Source organism: Chelonia mydas, chromosome 12 (assembly GCF_015237465.2).
Source record: "Chelonia mydas isolate rCheMyd1 chromosome 12, rCheMyd1.pri.v2, whole genome shotgun sequence".
Taxonomy (NCBI): Eukaryota; Metazoa; Chordata; order Testudines; family Cheloniidae; genus Chelonia; species Chelonia mydas.
In genome coordinates this window covers 39978487-40001040 of record NC_051252.2, presented here as the reverse complement: position 1 = coordinate 40001040, position 22554 = coordinate 39978487, and the positions used below count along the sequence as shown (strand labels likewise).

The following is a 22554-nucleotide window of genomic DNA, read 5'->3' as shown; positions in this document are numbered from 1 at the left end:
CACTGATCTTCTCCCCAGCTACTGGACTAGCTGTGTGCCAGTGCCTCCTATTCCACTCACTGCAACAGTGCCTGCTAATATAGGCAGACCTAGGAATTATAAGCTTACTTCACAGTTGGTGGTCGTATACTCCCAGCACTCTTGCACCATTCCCTACAGTACCCCCTGCTGGGAGAATTAGAATAAAATATTCTCCTGTGGAAGGTAAAGACATCATTAGCACACCATGTAAAGAAGGTTGGATTGAATTTATTGATTTATATAGGATCTTTTGTATCCCTCCAAATGCTTTACAAAATTACAGGCTTAGAATACAGTGTATGCATCACCACAACTTCCCTCACCACTTGAAATGCAGCCACTTCCAGTCTGGAATATATCAGCCATTTAGTTGTGGGAAATGAAGAATATCACGTCCAGCCACAGCAGAGAGGGAATTTCATTAACAAAGTTGAAATTTGGCCTGGACATTGAGGGCCCCAGTTCCCGTTCTCCAACCCAAATTACATGGATGTAGCTCCCATTGAATTTGTTGGGAGAAGCACCTATGTGGCTCGAGGGGGTGGATTTGGCTTTAAGACCAACAATCCCACTCTTGCAAGAAATTGCTGTGGGATCTCTGAAGGTCACGGGGGCAGGAGGGCAGGGGCTGGATCTCAGTTTCAAGTCTTTTCTAGAAGAATTTTCCTGTATCATAACAGAAGGAAGAATTTTCCTCCCCCTATTGGAATCGCTAAGGCTACTTACTGCACCAACAGGAGTTTTCTTGATGATCTTCCAGACAAGCACTGACCAGTTTAATACTGCTTAGCCAGAGATCTAACAAAAACCATCTGTGGTGCTCTAGGTGGAGGTTATTTAATAAGGCACTATCAACATAGTGTGAACCACATCTCAAAGTGTCTCATGGAAAACAGCTCCCATTCACAAATGAGAAACATCCTTGTGGCAGCTTCAGCAGTATTTTAAGCTGACTTTAATGCCATGAGGGTTTTGTCCTCTTTGGATAAAATGAACCACATTTTGCTTTTGCTTTCTCTTCCCCTTGCACCTATTCTATTTCAGTTGGAAACCAGGAGAGTCGATACCATGTGACCAACAGGATATCCCCAGACCAGCAGCAAGAGCTGCCTGGAGTGCAGTTTGGAAATTGCTCCAAGCAGATATTAATGCTAGATATATTTTGAATCAATAGAAGGGACGATGCTGCCTCCAAGAGATATGGAAAGCAGGATGGGCACAGGCTGCATATGTGAAAAATGCAATGTAGTCAGAATTGAGTCAAAATAACGGCATTAGGGATTCTGGCCAGAATAGCTTGATGCTGCAGTATGTTGAACTGGAAAGAGAGATTGCATAGCAACTTAAAACTTAGTTTTAAAATTATTTGCTCTTCCAGTTGGCACTTGCTGCAGGGCACTATTTAGCATTTAACATAAAAACAGCAGAGGAGAATGAATATAAAATTAATGTATTTACTGAGCAGCAGAGAATACAATTGGGATTTAGATTAGATCATTCATAAAAGGACAATGCAGGGGTGGTTTAGATAGATGGAGCAGCCATAATGCACTTAGTACTACAGATAGCCTTGGCTGTTGTGTATTGTGTACCTCTTATGGTGAAAAACAAAGACAGAGTCCCCTCCTTCTATTTGAAATGTATCCCAGCATTCTAGTTGACCAATACAGTGTAGCTCAGTGGATCACAACCAAGGGTAAGCAAATTCCTTGGAGTACGCAGAGGTCTTCCAGGGGGTACATTAACTCATCTAGATATTTGCCAAGTTATACAACAGGCTACATAAAAAGCATTAGCAAAGTCAGTACAAACTAAATGACAATGACTTGTTTATACTGCTCTATATACTATACACTGAAATGTAAGTATTAATATTCCAGTTGATCTATTTTATAATTATATGGTAAGAATGAGAAAGTCAGCAATTTTTCGATACTAGTGTGCTGTAACACTTTTGTATTTTTATGTCTGATTTTGTAAGCAAGTAATTTTTAAGTGAGGTGAAAGTTGGCGCTACACAATATAAATCAGACTGCTGAAAGGGGTACAATCGTCTGGAAAGGTTGAGAGCTACTGGTGTAGCTTACTGCCTGGTCTGCAGAACGTAGTTGGAGTGGTTAGATCAGATTCTTCTGGGTTGTGTTTTTATCAGTGCTGGACTGACTTGCTGCTCTTGGGCAAGTCATAACTTCAGTGTACTTCAGTTGCTGTAGGGGTAAGAGGCTCTTACAGCAAATATCAACACTTATTTTCAGGCTTTGGGGTCCTGATTTATAACCTATTTCAGTCCATTCAAAGACTCCCATTTACTTTAGTCTTCACTACACTGTTCACTAGGACTGTGATCCAAAAACCACTAATCAAATGCAGAGCAACATACTGTCTACCAAGGAAATAACTTATAAGCATCCCTCTTACTCTTAGTAACTTTTTCTTCCAGTAAAAAGCAGACCTAGGATGTCTTCTGCTCTGACTGGATTCTCTGCTTTCTGGATCACACAGCTGTCTTCTCATAATTCAGGAACCTCTTTCACAATACATGTTTGGCTGCATGTTATCCCCAACAGCTGTCTTAAATCATCCTGCAAGTACAGGAACTTCTGACTTCAGCCCAAGTTAAGGCCAGGTGATTCCCCACCCCGACCGCATTTTCTCTCATGCAGATGTCCCCTTTAATGTCTTCCTCCTATTTTCCATATCTTCTCTTCTTAACCTAAGAGTCTCACAAACATACTCACTCTTTAATTAGTAGCTTGGTGGTTTTGTTGAATCACTGAATAGTTCCCCTACTGTATCCTCTTTGCATTTTAATTTAGTAGCACTTTCCATTTTTTCAAATCACTGCACAAACTAATCATTTTCATATATAGCTTGTTTATTCCAGGTTTGAGACTGTAGCCTTCTGCAGCATAGGCATGAAAAACATGGTGGAATGATTCGGTTACGTTCACTAGGTCACAATCCCCATCTCTCAGTCACACTTCTAGTTTGATCTGTTTGCTTCCCCTATTCCTTGTATTTGGGCAGAGAAAGTTCAGTTCATGTTTGTCTGTTACAGAAAATCTGCCTCGTCTTTATATTTCATATTAGATTGAGTTAATCAACAATGCTGCCTCTGTATCGTGAATTTAAAGCTTGCCGAGGAACACTTATTTTACTAAATAGGTTTTGTGCAGCATTTAGGGGCAGACTAGAAAGGCCCATTTCTGGGGGTTTCAGAGTAACAACCGTGTTAGTCTGTATTCATAAAAAGAAAAGGAGGACTTGTGGCACCTTAGAGACTAACCAATTTATTTGAGCATAAGCTTTCGTGAGCTACAGCTCACTTCATTGGATGCATACTGTGGAAAGTGTAGAAGATCTTATTATATACACACAAAGCATGAAAAAATACCTCCTCCCACCCCACTCTCCTGCTGGTAATAGCTTATCTAAAGTGATCACTCTCCTTACAATGTGTATGATAATCAAGTTGGGCCATTTCCAGCACAAATCCAGGTTTTCTCACCCACCCCCACCCCCACCCCACCCCACCCCACCAACAAACTCACTCTCCTGCTGGTAATAGCTTATCCAAAGTGACCACTCTCCTTACATTGTGTATGATAATCAAGGTGGGCCATTTCCAGCACAAATCCAAGAACTTCTGGTGGTTTAACAAGAACTTCTGGGGGTTGCTCACTTTTGTCTTACTGGGTTTCCCCTGCTCCCTTTACTCAGCTAGCATCAGTACAGCCCCATGCTTGTCAGCTCTTTCCTCAGTCTTTTCACTTTCTTCCCAGCTGCACTTATTCTTGGGTACCCTCTCCCTGCTGTGCGGCTACTTCCTTCTCCTCCTTAAACCTAAACCCTTCACAATAGGGATTCTCTTTTGTGTATTTGTACCTAGCACAATGGGGCCTTTGGGAGCAACCCTAATGCACATTTACTGCAACAACCACAACAAACTACAAGAAATCAGCCCAATTGTAAGAGCTGGACTAATTAGCAGTTGGAGAAAGCAGGTGTTATTCATATATGTAATTACCAAAAATAGTACAAGTGTAAAATTGCATACATTTCATGGCTCCCTCTCCCCCATCTGTCTGAAGCTTTTCTTCACTGCCAAAAAACACGTGTTCAATTAGGGGATAATTAACACATGCTAACTATGCCACTGTAAAATCCTAGTAGAGACAGGTACTACAGTTTTACTGTGAGGTAGCTAGGAAAAGTCAACACTATACCCGTGCCTATGGTAGGCCTCACCTAGCTACCTCACAGTAAAAACTATGGTGCCTTCTCTCCGCTAGGATTTAACAGCAAGATACTTAGCACGTGTTATCTCACTGTAAAAAAAATCACCATACTTTTGCAATGCGGACAAAGCCTTTGATGATGAGGTCTTTGGGACAATCCCTGTCCCAGCTTTGTTTGTACACCACTAGCACAGCAGGAGCCCTGCTGGGAGCTCCATTTGCTACTGGAGTACACAAAGGTCCAATTATAGAAGACAAGAGGCTGTACTTAGTTTCATATTAGTCGGAGTTAATAACGTCCCCTACAGGACATCCCTCAGGTTTGTTTGAATAACTGATTTGATCCTTGAACATTTCACTTCCTGAACAAACCAACTGAAGTTTAGTAGAATTAGACAAAATAAATGAATAGGTATCCAACCTCTTTACAGTTCTGCTATTACTTTCAAAAAATGGTTCAGATTGTTCCAGTGTAGCTTAGAATGAGAATGTATAAAGGAAACCTTAAGAGCTGCTATTACTATGTGGAATCAACATACATCCCAGAAAGGAGCAACTCTGAGAAGTGGGAAGGTGAGATCGTGGTTAACAGCATAACTATCTCAGACAATCATTTAGATCCTAATTACAAATTAGTAGTTGCAACAGAGAAAGAGATCACGGTTCCAAAGAAACCGGGCACCATTTTCAGCAAGAATTCTCTCTCTAGGAGACTGAGTTAACCCACTATTGTGGTACCTGTGCACCTCACAAAGTCTTTTAGTGCATGGATACATTATTTTATTACAATGTTTAATAACTTTTTTTAATGTAGGTCATTGTGGCATTAATTATATTATGCAAGAAAACACTGAACTCTGCCTGCACCATGTTTTGTCCAGAGGCTACAGCTTTCCTGAGTGTTTTGCAAGAAACAAAATCTTTGGCTTAGGCTTTCAGGTGAACTGGTGCAATCTGTGTGGATGGGAAATCACAAATGCTGCTGCTGTAGTCTAGTCCTTTGTCTGAACAGATGTAGTCAATGTGACACCTTGAGTTCGAAAAAATGTGAGAATGATCTGCTTGCTGTCAGGACACACAAAAATAAGCAGAGACTCAATCCACCGCAAAATTTTCCAGTTTTAGTATAACAATTGAAGGAGATCAGTTCAATACAGAACTATGCACTCATTAGCTGTACAGATGCTTATTTTTAAAAAGTATATAATCCAGTGTTTCACTGGACAGACAATATCCAGATACAAATTTGCATTGTACAAATCGTTATAGTTTCAGAACCAGGCAGCTTCCTAAATTCTTCCCATCACAATCAGCAATTTACTTGGATCAGTTTCCAAGACAACCAGATCTGAACCTTGGCTTTACAGACAGACCTGTACCTTGTTCCCTTGCAATTTGTTTCCTTTATCAGGTAATTTCAACAGAAATGAAAACAGACTCAAATCTGGCTCCCTGGTCTTCCTAGCATCCACAAAGCCAGTGTTAACACTTGCATTCATATGTCAAGGAATTTAGGTTCTTGAAGAGTCAAAAACCAATAGCAGTCCAAATACTCTGGCACTTTGGAGGCCAGTTTTAATTTAGTTACATTAATAATTTTAAAGTTGCCTCTGGTCATGTATACAGTAGTTTAGTAGAATCCTTTTCCAAAACACCTGAAGGGAACAGACCCTACACACCCAGCTTTATTTTCACTGAAATATCTTTATTCCATGGATGAAAGCGGAGACCAAACCTTTATCATGTAGCAGGTCTGGTAAACTTGCTCTGAGAGAAACTGGGTATAAAGACAAATATTTTTGTTTTTACAAAATCCTGAAATGAAAGAGGTAAACAAGCTATTGTTAATGTTTCTTTGTTCATTCAAGTTTTAAAGCTGGTTTTAGTTGGCTAAAACTCAGGGTTAAAGCTATAATCCACATGACTTTTAAGGAAAAAGGAATGAAAAAAACTGGATGAACCCATTACTTTTTTAAAAAAATAATTAAAAGAAGTGCACAAGCTTGGGAAACTTATGGACTGATTGCATGATCAGTCACGTCAATGCTGGCACCAGCTAGGTATGCGCCTAGCTCAGTTCTGCAGGTGTGCTTCCATCTGGACAAGTAGCACCATCCTATTTCAGTCCTAGACAATCCAACCTGCCTATCATGGCTGCTCATCTGATGAATTTTTGGTCCTACAGCACAGTCAACTTCCAATTGTGTTCGTGGCCAGCTCTCCAGCAGCAGGAGGTAATTGAACATGCCATCCTTACCCCAGGAATCAGATGCAACTATGTGCTGCCATTTTACAGTATCAGTGGCAAATTACTGCTCCAGGAATCAGTGCAAGTGTCTGTCAAACACATTCACTGCACTCAATTAGACCAAACAACTGTTTTAGCTCTCCTTTCAAATACATATACAATATGATCCTGCTAGAGGAAACCCAGAGGCAGATATTATTAGATGCCAACTAGGTCTTCCTCCTTGTGAAAACTAAACCCAATAAAATAGCAATACAGACTTGAAAACAAGCCCCTACTGCTGTTAAGAAGTAAACAAGTCACTCACAAAAGAATCCCCCTTTGTCTGGAAGAACTCGAGGCCAGATTCACAGCTCTCTTACAGAGCACTATGCTTCCCCAACCATCTGCACCCCAGATATTTGCTGACTGATTTCAAACTGTGGACTGAACCACAGTCTATCATCAGTGGAAATAGACAAGCAAGAGCACACAGTGGACACTGCTGGCTGAAATGTGACAGTTTCCACAGATATCAAAACATGGCTCTGACTGCCTAAGACAATAAATGTAGTGCTGGGGGAGGGGGAGGGCAGGGATTTCTATATGCTGGATATTTAGTTCTCTCATAAGGATGAAATAGATTGTACATATGCTTAACTCACAATGGATTAAATTCTTTATTAATGAAGTCCTGTATCAGACATTCCAGTTTTTTGCCTAGGATTGATGTCAGGCTTACAGGTCTATAATTAGCCAGGTCATCCCATATATCCTTTTTAAATATTTTAAAAATCACAGATATTTGCAAGATCTTTCCCAATGGATTTTCCTTGGCTCAAATTTATGCCCCTCTTACAACTGGCCCCAAAACACACACACACACACACACACACACACAGAGTAATCAGGCTGATAAACTGTTAAAGTTAACCTTCGGTTCAGTCCCTTCCCTTGTAGCAGCAGACCAAGGACAGCTTGTAATGGATGGAACAGCTAAAAGCTGTGTTAGGAATTCTCAGCACCACACAGTAACCCCAGGGTTCCCCACACTATGGATGGCAGCTTTCTACCTCCCGCAGTTCACAGCAGAAGACAGAACATAATCCAGAGCAGGGGAAGGGAGTCCTGCACCAAAGAGAAGGGCCTTTTAATAATTCTGTTCTAAGGAATCCCGATATGGAAGAGGACTCCAAGGCAGCAGCCCCAAAAGCCTGCTAATTAGTGCTAAGCCACGTGGGTGACGTGGTGGGAGTGACAGGATCCCGCATGTTGGAGGGGAGTTAAGGCCATTTCAATAGTCATTCTTTCCCATCAAGGGAGACTTCATGGCCTTTTATATTGAAAAAACCTAGCTTGCAATTCCCAGAGTTCAAAGACAACTAAACAGTAACTTTGGGGAGCACACTGGCTGCCTGGAGTGGGGAATAACAAGCAGCTGAAACAAGACACCCCCTTCCAGAGCGTGTTCTCATATACAGGACAGAGGGATGTAGTAAAAAGAGAAGCAATAAAGAAAGGAGGGCATTCCTTATCTACTATCCAATGACAAGCTCTGCTACAGTGCTCTCCTCATTGCTAAGATGCCCCCAATTGGGAAAGAGTCTCAGAGCAAGTTAGAAACAATAGAATCACAGAGGGATGGTAAGAACCAGAATTCCTCTTTTCTATCTGGTGTTGTGTTGTATTCTGCACTGCAGTTACCACAGATTGTAGAGTCACAGGACTACACTACTGGAAGAGATAGGAAAGATCATGCTATATGATGCATAAAGCATGGTTTGTGCTGCCTCTCTTCCCTGTTTGGGGCTGGCAGCAGAAGGGTAGCTTCTGGAATAGTCTCAGGAAAACAGAAACACCCACACTCCAGTCCCAACAGAAAACCAGAACATCATACACCAATCCCAAGTAGGGAGTTCTAACGGCTACTCTTCCTGCTAGCCCTCCCCAGGAACCCAGGTTGTACGAGGGAGGTATCCAGTCCACCCTCATGTTTTAAATAGGAATGTGTTTTACCCCGAGTACAGAGCTCAGGTAGAGAGAGAAGAGACCTGTTCCAAGAAGCCAGCTATCAGTCACTATGGAGGTAGGGTCCCAAGTACAACAGCTGTGAGCTCTCATTTTACAGGACAGACATAAATATTAGAAAGTGAAATGGATCATTTTTAAAATATATATTTGCTTAACCATTTAAAAACAGCTCTTGTTGTCTCTTCATATATGTGGCTAGCAATGTCCTGCTGCTCCTGTTACTGTTGCCTGGGTGCACTGGGAAAGCTGTTCTGCTCAGTCACAGAACGCTTGCTGGAGGGGATCGTAGGCAGCTTGCAGTTTCTCTGACAAGGCTCACATGAAAGACAGAGGCATTTCACAGGCTCACACGCTAGCAGCTGTTCCACATTGTTGGGATTAACAAAAAGGTGTTAAAAGTTACCCAGGATTAATTATTACAGGGAAACAGACTAGACACATAATGGAATATTAGGACACTGCACCTCACCCCCTACCCCAAAACACATACAAAGACTCTGAGGAGAATGTGAGACAGGGCAGCGGATCCCAGAGTCAGGACAGACTCTCTAACACTAGCTTGGCTCTGCAGACACCACCGTTGCTAGACAGACTCAAAGCTAAGAACAAAATATGCAAGGTTTAAGAAAACCAAAACCCCAGAGCTCTTGCTTGCATGCGTGTGCTCTCATGCTTCTCAAGGTTCCAGCGAGGCCAGATCAAGAGGATTTCCCATCCAACATGTAATATCGGTACATTAAGCCTATGACCAGTGCGCCGAAGATGGGGATTAGCCATGTTGACCAGAAACTACAGAAGAGAGGGGGAAAAAAAACAACACACAACACAAAAAACAGAAGAGAGCACCAAATTAATAATTTATTCCTAATGTCCAACATGCTCAAATCTGGACTGGTTTGATCTGGGAAATTCTCTGAGAAACCATATATTTAGACACTGAGAGGAGCTCACCTCCAGTCAAGCTGACTGGCCTCCTTACAGAAGAGGGCCTTCTACATCAGCCATGGAAATCCAGAAACCTGTTCTGATTCTATATACTTCTTGGACTAGGGCTGCCAACTTTCTAACTGCACAAAACCTAACACCCTTGCCCTGCCCAAAGGCCCCACCCCTGCTCACTTTATTCCCCCACCCCACCCCCCCGTCCATAGCTCACTCTCCCCCACCCTCACTCACTTTCATCTGGCTGGGGCAGGGTATTGGGGTGCGGAAGGAGGTGAGGGCTTCAGCTGGAAGTGCGGGCTTTGGGGTGGGGCCACAAACTAGGGGTTCAGGGTGCGGGTGTGAGAGGGGGTGAGGGTTCCCCATGGTTCCTGGAAGCAGCCGGAATGTCCAGCTCCTAGGCCGGCATGTCTGGCTCCAATGGAAGCTCTGGAGCTGGCGCTTGGGGCGGGGGCAGCGTGCGGAGCCCCTGAGGCTGCCCTTGTGCCTAGGAGCCGGATATGCTGGCCACTTCCGGAAGTCGCAGGGAGCCTGCCTAAGCCCCATTGTGACACCGACCAGACTTTTAGCAGCCCAGTCAGCAGCGCTGACCGGAGCTGCCAGGGTCCCTTTTTGACTGGGCGTTCCAGTCAAAAACCGGACACCTGGCAACCCTATCTGGGACTACAGCAAAACTAGACTGGCCACTCTACAGTAAAACAGCAGCTCCCACAAATTTGCCAATCCATATAATGCATTAACAGTGTGCCAGGAATCTGTGACATTCACCTAAATTAGCATTACAGTGGAGCAGTTTGCAGCCATAGTAATATTTAAAATGAAAGTGTGAACCAGAGACTGAAAGTCCCAGGTCGCTAGGAGGCCTAGCTGTTCTGAACAGGATGGAGCTTTGCATGCTGGGACTTGTCTCCATGGATGGCTCCTGCATATTAAAGAGGGGAACTGTGGACTCACATAGAACTCATTGGGCTGCAATTTGGCTACTTATCTTGGACTGGCTGCACTCAAGAGCTCTGCATTAAGGTTCTGGGATTTCTGCTCTGTACATTGACAAGGCACAGAATTAATATGTAATGCTACAGAGTGCCCCAGCCCTCAGACCTCTTTATTCCTATATAAAGGGTACTATACCTTGACTGGCTTGAGGATGTCGTGTTTGGATCCTGAGGAGAAAGAGAGATACATTATACAAGTTGTACTGACAGAACTACAACCCTGAACATGTAGCTGCCATAGAGAGGGGGACAGAAAAACCCTCACATCTTCCTCCCTTTCCCATACCTCTCTTTCCCTTCCATAACCAACACAGGGTTCTCACTTGCTCTCTGCCACATCTCTTCACTTGCCTCCCTGACTCCACTCCCTCCTCAACCTCACACTCAGACCTATTCTCTAAATACAAGCATATGCTGGATTTACCCATCCTTAAAAGCAAAATGAACTCTTTACCCCACCTGTCTGCAGCAACCATCCAACTTCTTCCCTTCACCTCTGAACTCATTGAATGTGCTATCTACAACCATTACCTCAAGTTGCTCTCCTGCAACTGCATCATAGATTCCCCCTCCAGTGTGCCGTCTGTGCCCAGCATTTCACCAAAATTGCTCTCACCAAGTCTGAATGATCTCTTCCTGGCTAAATCGCTGAGCCTGTATTCCATTCTCATCCTCTTGACCCTCCCTGCTGCTTGACATGGTCAGTCTCATCCTCCTCAAACTCTTGCCTCCCTTGGCTTTTGCCTGGTTCTGTCTGATCATTCCTTCAGCATCTTTTCTGGCAGGTTCATCTCTTCCCCATCTCCCAGTCTCCATTGGAGTCCTACAGGGCTCCATCCTCAGCCCTCTCCTCTTCTCTCTTTCTCTGGGTGATCTGTTCACACTACTTCATGTGCTATGGATGATTACTTGTAAATCTACCTTTCCACTCCAGACTTCTTGTCCTTCCACCAAATTCCACGTCTGACACAGATGTCTCACCAACAACCTAATGTGCCCAAAAATGGACTCCAAACCTGTATCTACTTCCCCCAGTGACTGACACCACCAACCTTCTCGTCATTCAGGCATAGGATCTAGGAATTTTCTTCAACTCCACCCTTGCACTTAGTACACTTATCCAGGACGTCTCCAAATCCTAACACTTCCTCCATCAAATTTCCAGAATTGATCCTCTTCTGTCCAGGCAGCTGAAACTCTCAGTCAGGCCTTAATCTCCGGTCTCGGCTGCTTGAACCTCATAGCCACCATTGCTGCCCTCCAATCTGGTCAAAACACAGCTTCTAAAGTCGTCTTCCTTGCCCACATGTCTAACCACATCACATCCTCTTCCTGTAATTCCCTCTGCTGCCTAACCCTCGTCCACCACGTCAAATTCAAGTTTCTTCTCTTTACCACCAAAGCCCTTTACTACTCTGTCCTTCCATATTTATCCCCGACTTTCTTCGAATCTCCTGGTGATTAAGTTACTGACCACTCACTTGTCTGTTCCGTCCATAAATAGCTTTGCGCTTTCTGCCACGTCACTCCTTATTTATAGACTCCCTCCCGGAAGTGATTTGTAAGGCTACTAACCCTGTCCTCCTTCAAATCACTTTTAAAGATCTATTTCTTCTATAACACCTATAAGAACTCAGTCAACAATTTATGCCTAGAAAGGGCAGGTAGGGCAAGTTGATATTTATGTATTAAAAATCCTCAATTTTTATACACATTAGTCTCAGCCTCCCCCTTCTCTTCTTTTATTATAAGCATTTCAGGACAGAGACCGCATCTATCTCTATGCACAACAGGGTCCAGTCTTGATCGGAGCCTCTGGTCACAACTATACTTTATTACATAGGGATACTAGGTGGATAGATTCTACAGCCTTTAAGGGACATGCTACCCCATCTCCTAAGACAGACGAAGCCTGTAACTAGCCCACATCACAAAAGAAACATGGGATTTGCCAAAACATCAAATCATTGGCTCAGCTAGCCAGATACCTTGCATCCAGGACAAGTACCTGATGTTTCAGAGGAAATTATAAACATCTATAAAACATCTGGACAAAAGCATAATTTTGTATTTAACATAGAGATTGGGAAAGATTTTTCCCCCACGCAATCAACTGATGCCATGATGTCTAGGAGATTATTCCCCTTCTTTGTTGAGCTTGAAGAGTTGCATATGGTGTGTCCACATCATCATCCACTCCCCCCACCTTTTTTTTTTTTTTTTTTTTTTTTTTTTTTTAAAGTGAGTTAGTTTTAGTGTTTGTGAAAAGGTGTCAGATAACAAGGAGACACAAAGCCAGCCCGGGGCTGGTTTGGGGTTTTTAAAATATATGATTGTATATACAAGCAAGAGTACTGACCTTCAGTGAAAGTAAGTTTCACAAAGTGACTGTACAATGTGTAAAAATACTTTCTTTCCTTTGACTTAGTGTGAAATGGATGAAGTATGAAAGTGATCCCCTTGTTTTCATGCTATGGGGCAGAAGAAAGGAAGGACCTCCTAAGAACTGAATACCCCTACAACACTTCCCCTTTCCAAGGTCTTCTACAGTGTCTCATCCTCCGTAAGTCCCAATACACCTCTAACCAATGTGCTGCCCTTTGCAATTTATGTTGTCTTTGAAATTAAGATGCTGTTTTAGATGCAGGGATACCATCATTTGTGCTTGAGAAGAACTTTGAGAGCTTCAAAAGGAAAATGATACCAAAGGGGCAACATCTTTTATCCATCTTCTGTTATTTTTAAATACACCTGAGCACCTACTTGTTCCCCTAGACTGCTGCAGCACACTGGACTGATCTTCTCCACTGAACTAAGGACAGCAGCAGTGATCTTTCTACTTAGGTTCTGAACTTGCAGGATGCTCTATCAGAAGAGGATAGATCTTTCTTCCCCTCCAGTGAGCATTATGTCAGATTTATCCAAGTTAAAATGCACTTTCCATAGTGCTGCTCAATCTTCCAGTTTCTTTAGATCCCCTTGGAGGCTCACCATCCACCATTTTGACATATCTAAATATAGCAGTAAGCTGTGAAATGCCCTAAGTTCTCCTCATACTCAGCACAGCTGCTCAGGCTGGCACCCATTGCTATACACCCTTTATTGAAGCATGTGGCTCTGCATCGGTTTATGAAATAGGGTTGAAATGAAAAAAGAATAATTTGAAAGGCCTGCTGTTCTGTATAACTAACCTGGGGTTTGAACTGGTTTGAACGATACTCTCCATGGCTGACCAGAACAAACAGACCCTCCCAACAGACTGCAGAAAAAGAAGAGGTTGCCTCTTGATGTCTAATGAAAGGGCTGTCTAAAGCAGAGCTGTTACCAGGCCAACTCTCCTAGTCAAGTACAAGGAGAAGCCAACTGCAAGACACACTTTTAACTCCTTAATTAGATTCCATTTACTAAAGATTCGCCACCCCCATCCTTTCAAGGGTAGTTTTCCAATATGCCTCCCCACCCAGGTTCTGATCCAGGAGTCCCCAAGTTTTCAGCAGAAGCCCTAGAGATCACTTGCTGATGCTAACACAGAATTAATGATTTCAGGCCAAACCCAGGTGGTTGGGTCTGTCTCCTGGGTTGAATCTGACAACACTAACAGTTCAGTGATCAGGACACACTGAATGATGCAAACAGAGGTCTGCGGTTCAAAGTGTGGAAATAACACTCTGCTGATGTCAGGGGAGTGAGGTTCAAATCCCACACTGAGGTGGTGCTGCTGATCTTTAGAACAAAAACAAAGTAATAATTTGCTTGCAAGGTTTATTCAGGATCCCAATTTGTGTAAACATAAAACCACCAGCTCTGTGGAAGAAACACTGAATGACTCAGTTTTTTCCCTCCGGTCCTGAGCCACAGGCAGGAATGTACACAGTACACCTAGGCCTGGAAAGATGGGGTTTGGGGCTTCATTCTACTAGAGCAACTAGTAAACTGGTCAGCTGTTTTGGCAATCTCCAGAGGGAACCAGGCCTAGCTCTCCTGGGCTAGAGCAGCCAAGGCTGCCATTCAATTCTTAATCCACCCCCATGAAATTTGGAGTATCTACACAAGAACCACCAACATTCAGAGAGTACACTTTTCCCCATCAGTCTCTTGGATGGGGTTGCTCATTGAGGTTAGTAGAGGAAGGGACAGTTCACAACCCAGTCCGTGTTCTTGAACAATTATACAAGAGACCTGCATAGTAAGGCCAACATACTGTCTTTTCATGTTCTGTTTTGAAATGGAATTGCAATTAAAAAAAGGAAGTAGAGCCAAATGCTGTAGGAAAAGACTTCCAACAGAAAGTCTGAATTTCCCCGATATCTATACATTAAAAGCTGCAGATTGTGCAACATTTTTTTTGGAGTAGGAGAATGGGTTGGGGACAGGTGGTGTCGAACAAAACCCTAATATTTTCAACAGGCAAAATAAGCACAATTCCAGTCAAAGAGTGAGATTAATATCTGATTCAAATATTAATCTGATTAAAAGATTCTTAAGCAAAATAAGCAGTCATGGGATAAGAGGGAAGGTCCTCTCATGGATTGGTAACTGGTTAAAAGATAGGAAACAATAGGGTAGGAATAAATGGTCGGTTTTCAGAATGGAGAGAGGTAAATAGTGGTGTCCTCCAGGGGTCTGTAGTGGGCCCAGTCCTTTTCAATTTATTCATAAATGATCTGTAAAAAGGGGTAAACAGTGAGGTGGCAAAATTTGCAGATGATACAAAACTACTCAAAATAGTTAAGTCCCAGGCAGACCGCAAAGAGCTACAAAAGGATCCTACAAAACTGGGTGACTGGGCAACAAAATGGCAGATGAAATTCAGTGTTGATAAATGCAGAGTAATGCCCATTGGAAAACATAATCCCAACTACACATATAGAATGATGGGATCTAAACTAGCTGTTACCACTCAAGAAAGAGCTCTTGGAGTCACTGTGGATAGTTCTCTGAAAACATCCACTCAATGTGCAGCGGCAGTCAAAAAAGCGAACAGAATGTTGGGCATCCTTAAGAAAGGGATAGATAATAAGACAGAAAATATCGTATTGCCTCTGTATAAATCCATGGTACGCCCACATCTTGAATACTGGGTGCAGATGTGGTCGCCCCATCTCAAAAAAAGATATATTGGAATTGGAAGAGGTTCAGAAAGGGGCAACAAAAATGATTAGGGGTATGGAACATCTGCCATATGAGGAGAGATTAATAAGACTGGGATTTTTCAGCTTGGAAAAAAAAAACTAAGTGGGGATATGATAGAGGTCTATAAAATCATGACTGGTGTGGAGAAAGTAAATAAGGAAGTGTCATTTACTCCTTCTCATAACACAAGAACTAGGGGTCACCCAATGAAATGAATAGGCAGCAGGTTTAAAACAAACAAAAGGAAGTATTTTCTCACACAACGCACAGACAACCTGTGGAACTCCTTGCCAGAGGATGTTGTGAAGGCCAAGACTATAACAGGGGTCAAAACAGAAGTAGATAAGTTCATGGAGGATAGGTCCATCAATGGCTATTAGCCAGGAGGGGAAGCGATGGTGTCCCTGGGAAGGGCAACAAGGAATGGATCACTTGATGATGACCTGTTCAGTTCATTCCCTCTGGGGCGCCTGGCATTGGCCACTCTCGGCAGACAGGATACTGGGCTAGATGGATCTTTGGTCTGACCCAGTATGGACGTTCTTATGTTATGTTCTTATGAAATGTACATTTCAGAAACAAGCAGACAAAAGGTGTGTTCCAGAGTCAAGTGCTGAAAAGAGTAAGGAGACCATATGATCAAAAAGCAGCAAGGACTTAAGAAATCCCACTTAAGAAACACAGAGCAGCCATCTACTTGTAGTGTGAAAAAAGCTGCTACGGACTTGTTGGGTACTAAACCAATGCATACTAGAAGCTGCTGGGGCACACACCACCTTTCATATCTAAGAAGAAATCACTCAGTGCCAAAATGCTCCAGAAACAGAAACTTGCAGCAGCATTTGAGAACCTTTACCCAAAAACACCAAAGCAGGTTGCAAAGAGCACAATGATGCAATAGCCATATTTTTAGGTTACAGCTCATCACTGAAGAGGTGAACAAGATGGACATCAGCAGATAAGGGAAAGCATTAGACATATTAGTGATCTTCTTGATCAGGGGTTCTCAAACTAGGGGTCGTGACCCCTCAGGAGGTCATGGGGTTATTACGGGGGGGGGGGGGGGCACGAGCTGTCAGCGTCCTCCCCAAACCCTGCTTTGCCTCCAGCATTTATAATGGTGTTAAATATAAAAATATGTGTTTTTAATATTTATGTATTTTATATTTATGTGTGTTATATAAGGGGGGGGGGTTTGCACTCACAGGCTTGCTGTATGACAGGGGTCACCAGTACAAAAGTTTGAGAACCACTGCTCTTGATGAATCATCCTATAATTGTAAGGCCTTCCTGTGAAAAAAAATCTTGGTACCAAAACATGATGATGTCCTACAGCAGAAGGGTCCATGTAATGGGAAGGCAAGATTCTCTTCTACTCTCACCCTGTTAGAACCATATGGGAAGTGTCAGGTTAATTCCTACTGAATTCACTGGGACAGGGATGACTCATTTAACTCCAACCCAAATGCGAAGGGAGGTGGAACAGCTCTAGAAAGAGCAAAGTAGGGTCTGGAAGAGACAGACAGGAACTCTAGGGTAGCCAAGCCTGTGGAGAAGGCCTGAGGAGTTTCTTAGGTTGAGTTTGTGTTACTTTCAGCAATACAGCCAAACCCGGTGTGGGGTAATTTTTGACCTTACACAAAGTGTATGTAGCCTTTTGTTGGACTGTGGTGGGGAGCAGTTTACTGTCCACAGAACATCTAGCTCAAGATAGAATCTGGCAAAACAAAGCTGCATCATCTTCCTTCTATTACCATTCTTCCCTGCAATCTTGTCTGACACCAGTTCTAAACTAAAGAGCTGTGTAAACATGCCTGCCTCAAGCATAGTATTGTCTACTACCAAGCGGAAGGAACTGTACTGATTGGGAAAGCTGCACATGTCAACATGCTCTTAGACATAAGAAAGATTACCAGCTTCCTTCCAGTAGATAAAAGAAGCTAAAACATGGCTCTTCCACACCTATGAACAAAACTTGTACTTTAAAACAGAAGAGAGTCTTCACCAAATCACATACTAACCATCAGCTGAAGAGATCATGTTACAGTGCAATCAACCACAATTAAGGCTACAACTCTGTCATGGACATTTTCAGTAAAAGTCACGGACAGGTTACGGGCAATTAACAAAAATTCATGGAAGCCATGACCTGTTCCTGACTTTTACTAAAAATGTCCATGACAAAAAGCCGGAGGGAGGAGGGTCCAGTGCCCTGCTGTGGCTGGGAGCTACGGTCCCTGCCCCATGACTGGGAGCTGGGAGGGACCCCGCTGTGGTGGCTGGCGAGCTGCGGGGGATCCCCCGCCGCCTGGGGAGCTCTGGAGGATTCCCCACCGGGGGGAGCTGCTGGGGCGCTGCAAGGGGTCCCCAGCACCCGCAGCGACTGAGGAGCTCCAGAGGATTCCCTGCCACTCGTGGCGGAGGAGCTGCCTGGGATCCCCCGCTGCCCGCAGGGCCTGAGGAGCTCCAGGGGATTCCCCCCACACCTGCGGCAGCAGGGGAATCTGTGGGGAACCCCCACCACTCCAGGCGGCAGGGGTACCCCGAAGCTCTTAGCTACCACGGGAGATGGGGGTAGCCTTCAGCTCCCAGCCGCTGCGGGCTGAAGTCACAGAGGTCTGCTGACTTCCGTGACCTCTGTGACCAAATCGTAGCCTTAACCCCTTCAAACAGCATCTAAGCATGCATTGAAGGACATCACCACAGGTTAGGTGAAAGCGCTAGTTTACCAACAAACAAAAGACTATATAAGCTAGAGGACCTGACTGGGGGACTCACTGGGCAGATCAGAAAGGCCCAGTGTAGTGAGGTGGAGTGGCCTCCCATGGAGCCAGAAAGGGAGGAGCCACTTTGATCCCAGGCCCACTCCTCCCGCTGGAAGCTAATCACAGGACCTTTAGCCCAGTTGAGCCTGAGCCAGGGAAGGAAGCAAATGTCTCCAACCTGGTGCACAACCCTGGAGCTGAACCTAAGCTGCGCTGTGCCCTGCCCCTAGAGGAGACTGACCCAGGAAAAGAGCTGCCAGGACTGCTGCTTGCCATATATCCCAAGGCGACAGAAGACCCCAGGACACAAAACCCCTCATCAAGACCATGGTAGGAAGTAGCCCAGGGAAACCAGACGCTGGTCCGGTTTTGGTGTTAGAACCTGAGTCAGCACGTTGCCGTAGGAGCCCTGCTGACCCAGTGGTGGAACCCTCTGGCACTGCTAGGGCCTTGGGCTGGTGGAGCAGGGTGGGCCTGGATCCCCCTAGCTGCTGCTGCCAACCCCACCCTGGGGTGGCAGCCTCCCCATCTTTGAGCAAGAAGCCTGCATTTGTCTGCCATCTGTCTGAGCCAGGACTTCAGGCAACAGACCATTTGTTTGTGTGCTCTGCCCTGCCTAAGGACCTGAGCTCCCTTAAGACTGTTTGTTTGCTCTGCCTGGCCTGAGGGGCCTAGGCAGTATTATTGCTTGACCCTACCCTGGCACTGGAGCGTGGCCTCCCACTGAGCCAGAGGGGGAGGGACAACTGCTAACCCACTGCACCCAGCATAAACCTGATCCTGTCACACTGCACTTCAGTGATATTATATGATTATGGCAATTATAAATGTATTTCATGCAAGATAAGTTACGTGGTGTCACTGAAAGGGTTATAATTTGCTGAATATGATTATCCTATGTGTATGCAAGTATCATTTTTGTATCTGAAGTTATGAATATTGACTATGTATCTGTATTTCAAATGTAGATAGACCTGGGGAATGCCCACTAGACAATATGCTTTCAGTCTAGACAATGAGTGGGGAAGGGCCTATTTAGGGCAATGGGCCATTAGGGAAAAAAAACAAATCTCCCATCTGGTAAGCCTTCCTGTGAAGGCTCCAAAGAGCCTGTGAGTGATGGTTGCTACAACTCTACAGCGACATGTGAGGAGACCACGTCGGCAGACTGGTCTGGGAACAAAGGGTTCCTGCCATATGCAAAAAGCTATATAAGGCAGGGAGTGACATCCTCTGGTGGTATTCTTTGCTCACCACACAAGAAGACTCCTGAAAATCACCTGAGGAACAAACACTGAACTGGGGAGAGTGCTGGACCCAGGCTAAAGGGATTTCTAGCCTGTGAAACGAAACACTTGGGGATTCCAAGCTGTAAAGCAAGTGCAGCTTGCCCCTTAAGAATCTGCAGCCTGCTTGTATCATCTCTTTGGATATGAATAGCAGATTCTCACCCTATCGATTTAGTATATTAAGCTTAGTTTGCGTTTTTTGTTTATTTGCTAGGTAATCTGCTTTGATCTGTTTGCTATCACTTATAAGCTATCACTTAATCTATCTTTTGGGGTTTTGCTTCATCTGAAGCAGTGTGAGAATCATATCTCTGCGCAAAAGGCTGTTGCATATTCCTCTCCACATTGAGGGAAGGGGCAAATTTTACGAGCTTACAGTTCCCTGTCCAGCACAAGATGGTATAATTTTGGGTTTATACTCCAGAGAGGGTGCGTGCCCGAGGAGCAGGGAGTAGACTGCCCATGCAGAGGCTGGTCAGAGAGCCTGATTGTAACTGCAGCTGGGTGTGCCCCTACTTGTACGTATGCTGGTGAAAGTGCAGGCTGGAGGGCTTTGTAGCTTGTCACAGTAGCACAGTGTGAGAGGGAGCCCAGGCTGGTGGCTCATGGAGCTCAGCAGTGCCCCAGTTCTGGGTGGCACTCCGGGGGGATCCTGTCACACATCCATCCTTCAAATATTTTTTTCCTCTATGGAAGGTAGACCAAGAGAACACAATGTGAAGCATAAGACAGCAAGAGGGATACCCACAGGCTTTAAGGCCAACTACAGTAGCAGAGTCTCGTCAAAAAGACACTAGTCAGTAACTAAAGACAGAAAACAAGTCCTACACACACGCCCCCCCCAAGCATTTAACAAGTTGGCCCTGTCAAGTCCAAGTTTTTTGCTGTTGATTCGTGAACACCAGACAGTATGATACACTTTCATATTCTGGCACCAAAGCTTTCAGTTTCCAGTTCTTTTAGTAGTACCCAAAAGAGGCCTGAGCTACCATCACCATGACTCCTTTCTCATATCAGTATGAGATGGTGTGGTATATGTCACTAGATCCAGACTCTCAGGGTAACAATCACTACAAAAGTGCTAAATGAGAACAGTGCATTTTGATACTAGTATTTGAAAAAGCTGGTCAACTCCTGCAAGCCTGCTCTGAAAATCTAGTGGCTAATCTTGAGTTAGGTGAGCAGGTTGCCTCTAAGAGGTTTCTTCAGCCCTTAGAATAGGAAGGGCCTGGATATGAGCAACCACTGGTACCTTAAAGCATCTTCCACTCCACTGCTGGAGTTGCAACTGGAAGATTTTGTTATTTCTTTAGACTCACAGGAGTAGCCTTTTGCTGAGCACATAGTGAAAGTGAGGAAATAAACACTAAATAAGTAGTTAACAAGAGTGCAACTGTTCAAAAGCAACCCATCAGTTGTACCTGGCAGCAGGGAAATTTGGATGGAGGGTTTTTTCCTCCTTCTGTAGAGAGGTTTTAGAGATTCCTGTTGCATCCAAGCTGAGAACCATGTCACACTGAGACCTCTTTAGCTACACAAATGTTAACTAAAGTTAAGATACAGGAGGTGATCTTAAAAGTTAGATACCAAGGGGACAGGTGCCTTAAAAACACCTACAAGATCAAAGGGAAATACTTACTTTCTTGCAGTGTTGATTTTACTGCAGAACTGTGGTTTTTTCCTATACTTAGAAGGAAATACGACAGTGTGGTGTTTATAGGACAGGAAGCAAGGTAAAATATCTCCTTTTCTGGCCACCACTGCATGCATAAATTTGCAAACAAGTAACATTAACATAAATAAGACACGTTCCTCCAACCTGCCACTCACTGGCATACAAATAGGACTGACCTTGCTAGGATATCCTTACACATTTTCATTCGCTAGAATAGACATACCATTTGGGTGGTTCTGTAGTTGGCTGTGTACTGGTGCAGTTTGTTTCCACATTTGAAGATGTTACTCATATTTTCAAGGATCTTTTGCCCTCCAACATATCACAAACTAAACCATGGTATGGATTTTACGACCTCTCAAGACATTGATACTGCACATGGGAATAGCAGATCCTGCCTAAGCAAGGCCGTTTTCAACAAAGGCCACAAATGCATGGTGATATTGGCTTAAATCTCTTGGCTGCTGGGGAACACTTTCAGATTAGTAGGACACTTCCCTGGACATGGTGTTTACAATCAAAAGTTGATGTTCTCAGAACAAGTTCAATAAACTGTGAACTAGGACATCATGGTTGTTTCAAATCTTTATCAACAGGAACTAGGGAAGAAGATTAAAAAAAAAAATGAAAGGCACAGATAATGCTTAGAACTAGTTCAAAGAACCATTTTATTCCTCTTTCAATAAATGTGTGGTGTACCAGAACTGAGCATGGATAGACTCCGTAGGCCTCATTTACACAGTCAGAATTGCAAGGCAACAGATGGCTCCTTTCCTGCTCATATTCCATTAGACCTTCTGGGGACAGACAGGTGCTAAACACACTCCTGTGTCTGACCCAGAACTGTTGGCTGTACTTCACATGGTGTGCAATTTAGGCCATCATACTAAAAGTTACATCTACCATGGGTGTCTGCTCAATAATTCTTGTGTGGTCTCCACCCTGCATATTTCCCAGCTCCTCAAACTCAATCTGCCTAATCAAGACACTGGATTTGCAATGAGAACTCAGAGAAGTTGGTATTACAGTGGCAAAAAAAGAGGGGAAGACCACTCTAGCAACTCAATCATCTGTTTTAAACAATGGGCTTTCTGTCTAACGGCTCACGCTGAAGTGCTTCACAAATATGTATACAAAAATAACTTTTCCTACCAAATAAATGCAGCTAACCTGGAGTGTAAGATGGTAGCTGTGTAGCAGCTCACAGCAATACTACAGAAGAGATTAGGAATGGAAGG

General features: G+C 43.9%; 1 protein-coding gene and 1 long non-coding RNA gene across 2 annotated transcripts in view; one reads left to right on the top strand and one right to left on the bottom strand.

Annotated features, from left to right (window-relative positions):
• Positions 1-13672, top strand: part of LOC122462529 — a 28141-nt gene extending 14469 nt beyond the window's left edge. Inside the window, exon 3 of the long non-coding RNA XR_006285119.1 lies at positions 12883-13672. This is a non-coding gene — a long non-coding RNA (uncharacterized LOC122462529). The remainder of the gene's footprint in view (positions 1-12882) is intronic.
• Positions 5359-22554, bottom strand: part of LOC102934032 (cytochrome b5) — a 42578-nt gene continuing 25382 nt past the window's right edge. The window contains exons 4-5 of the mRNA XM_037877573.2: positions 10591-10622; positions 5359-9306 (exon numbers count right to left, since the gene is read on the bottom strand). Coding sequence (XP_037733501.1) covers positions 9216-9306; positions 10591-10622 — 123 coding nt within the window. The 3' untranslated portion in view covers positions 5359-9215. The remainder of the gene's footprint in view (positions 9307-10590; positions 10623-22554) is intronic.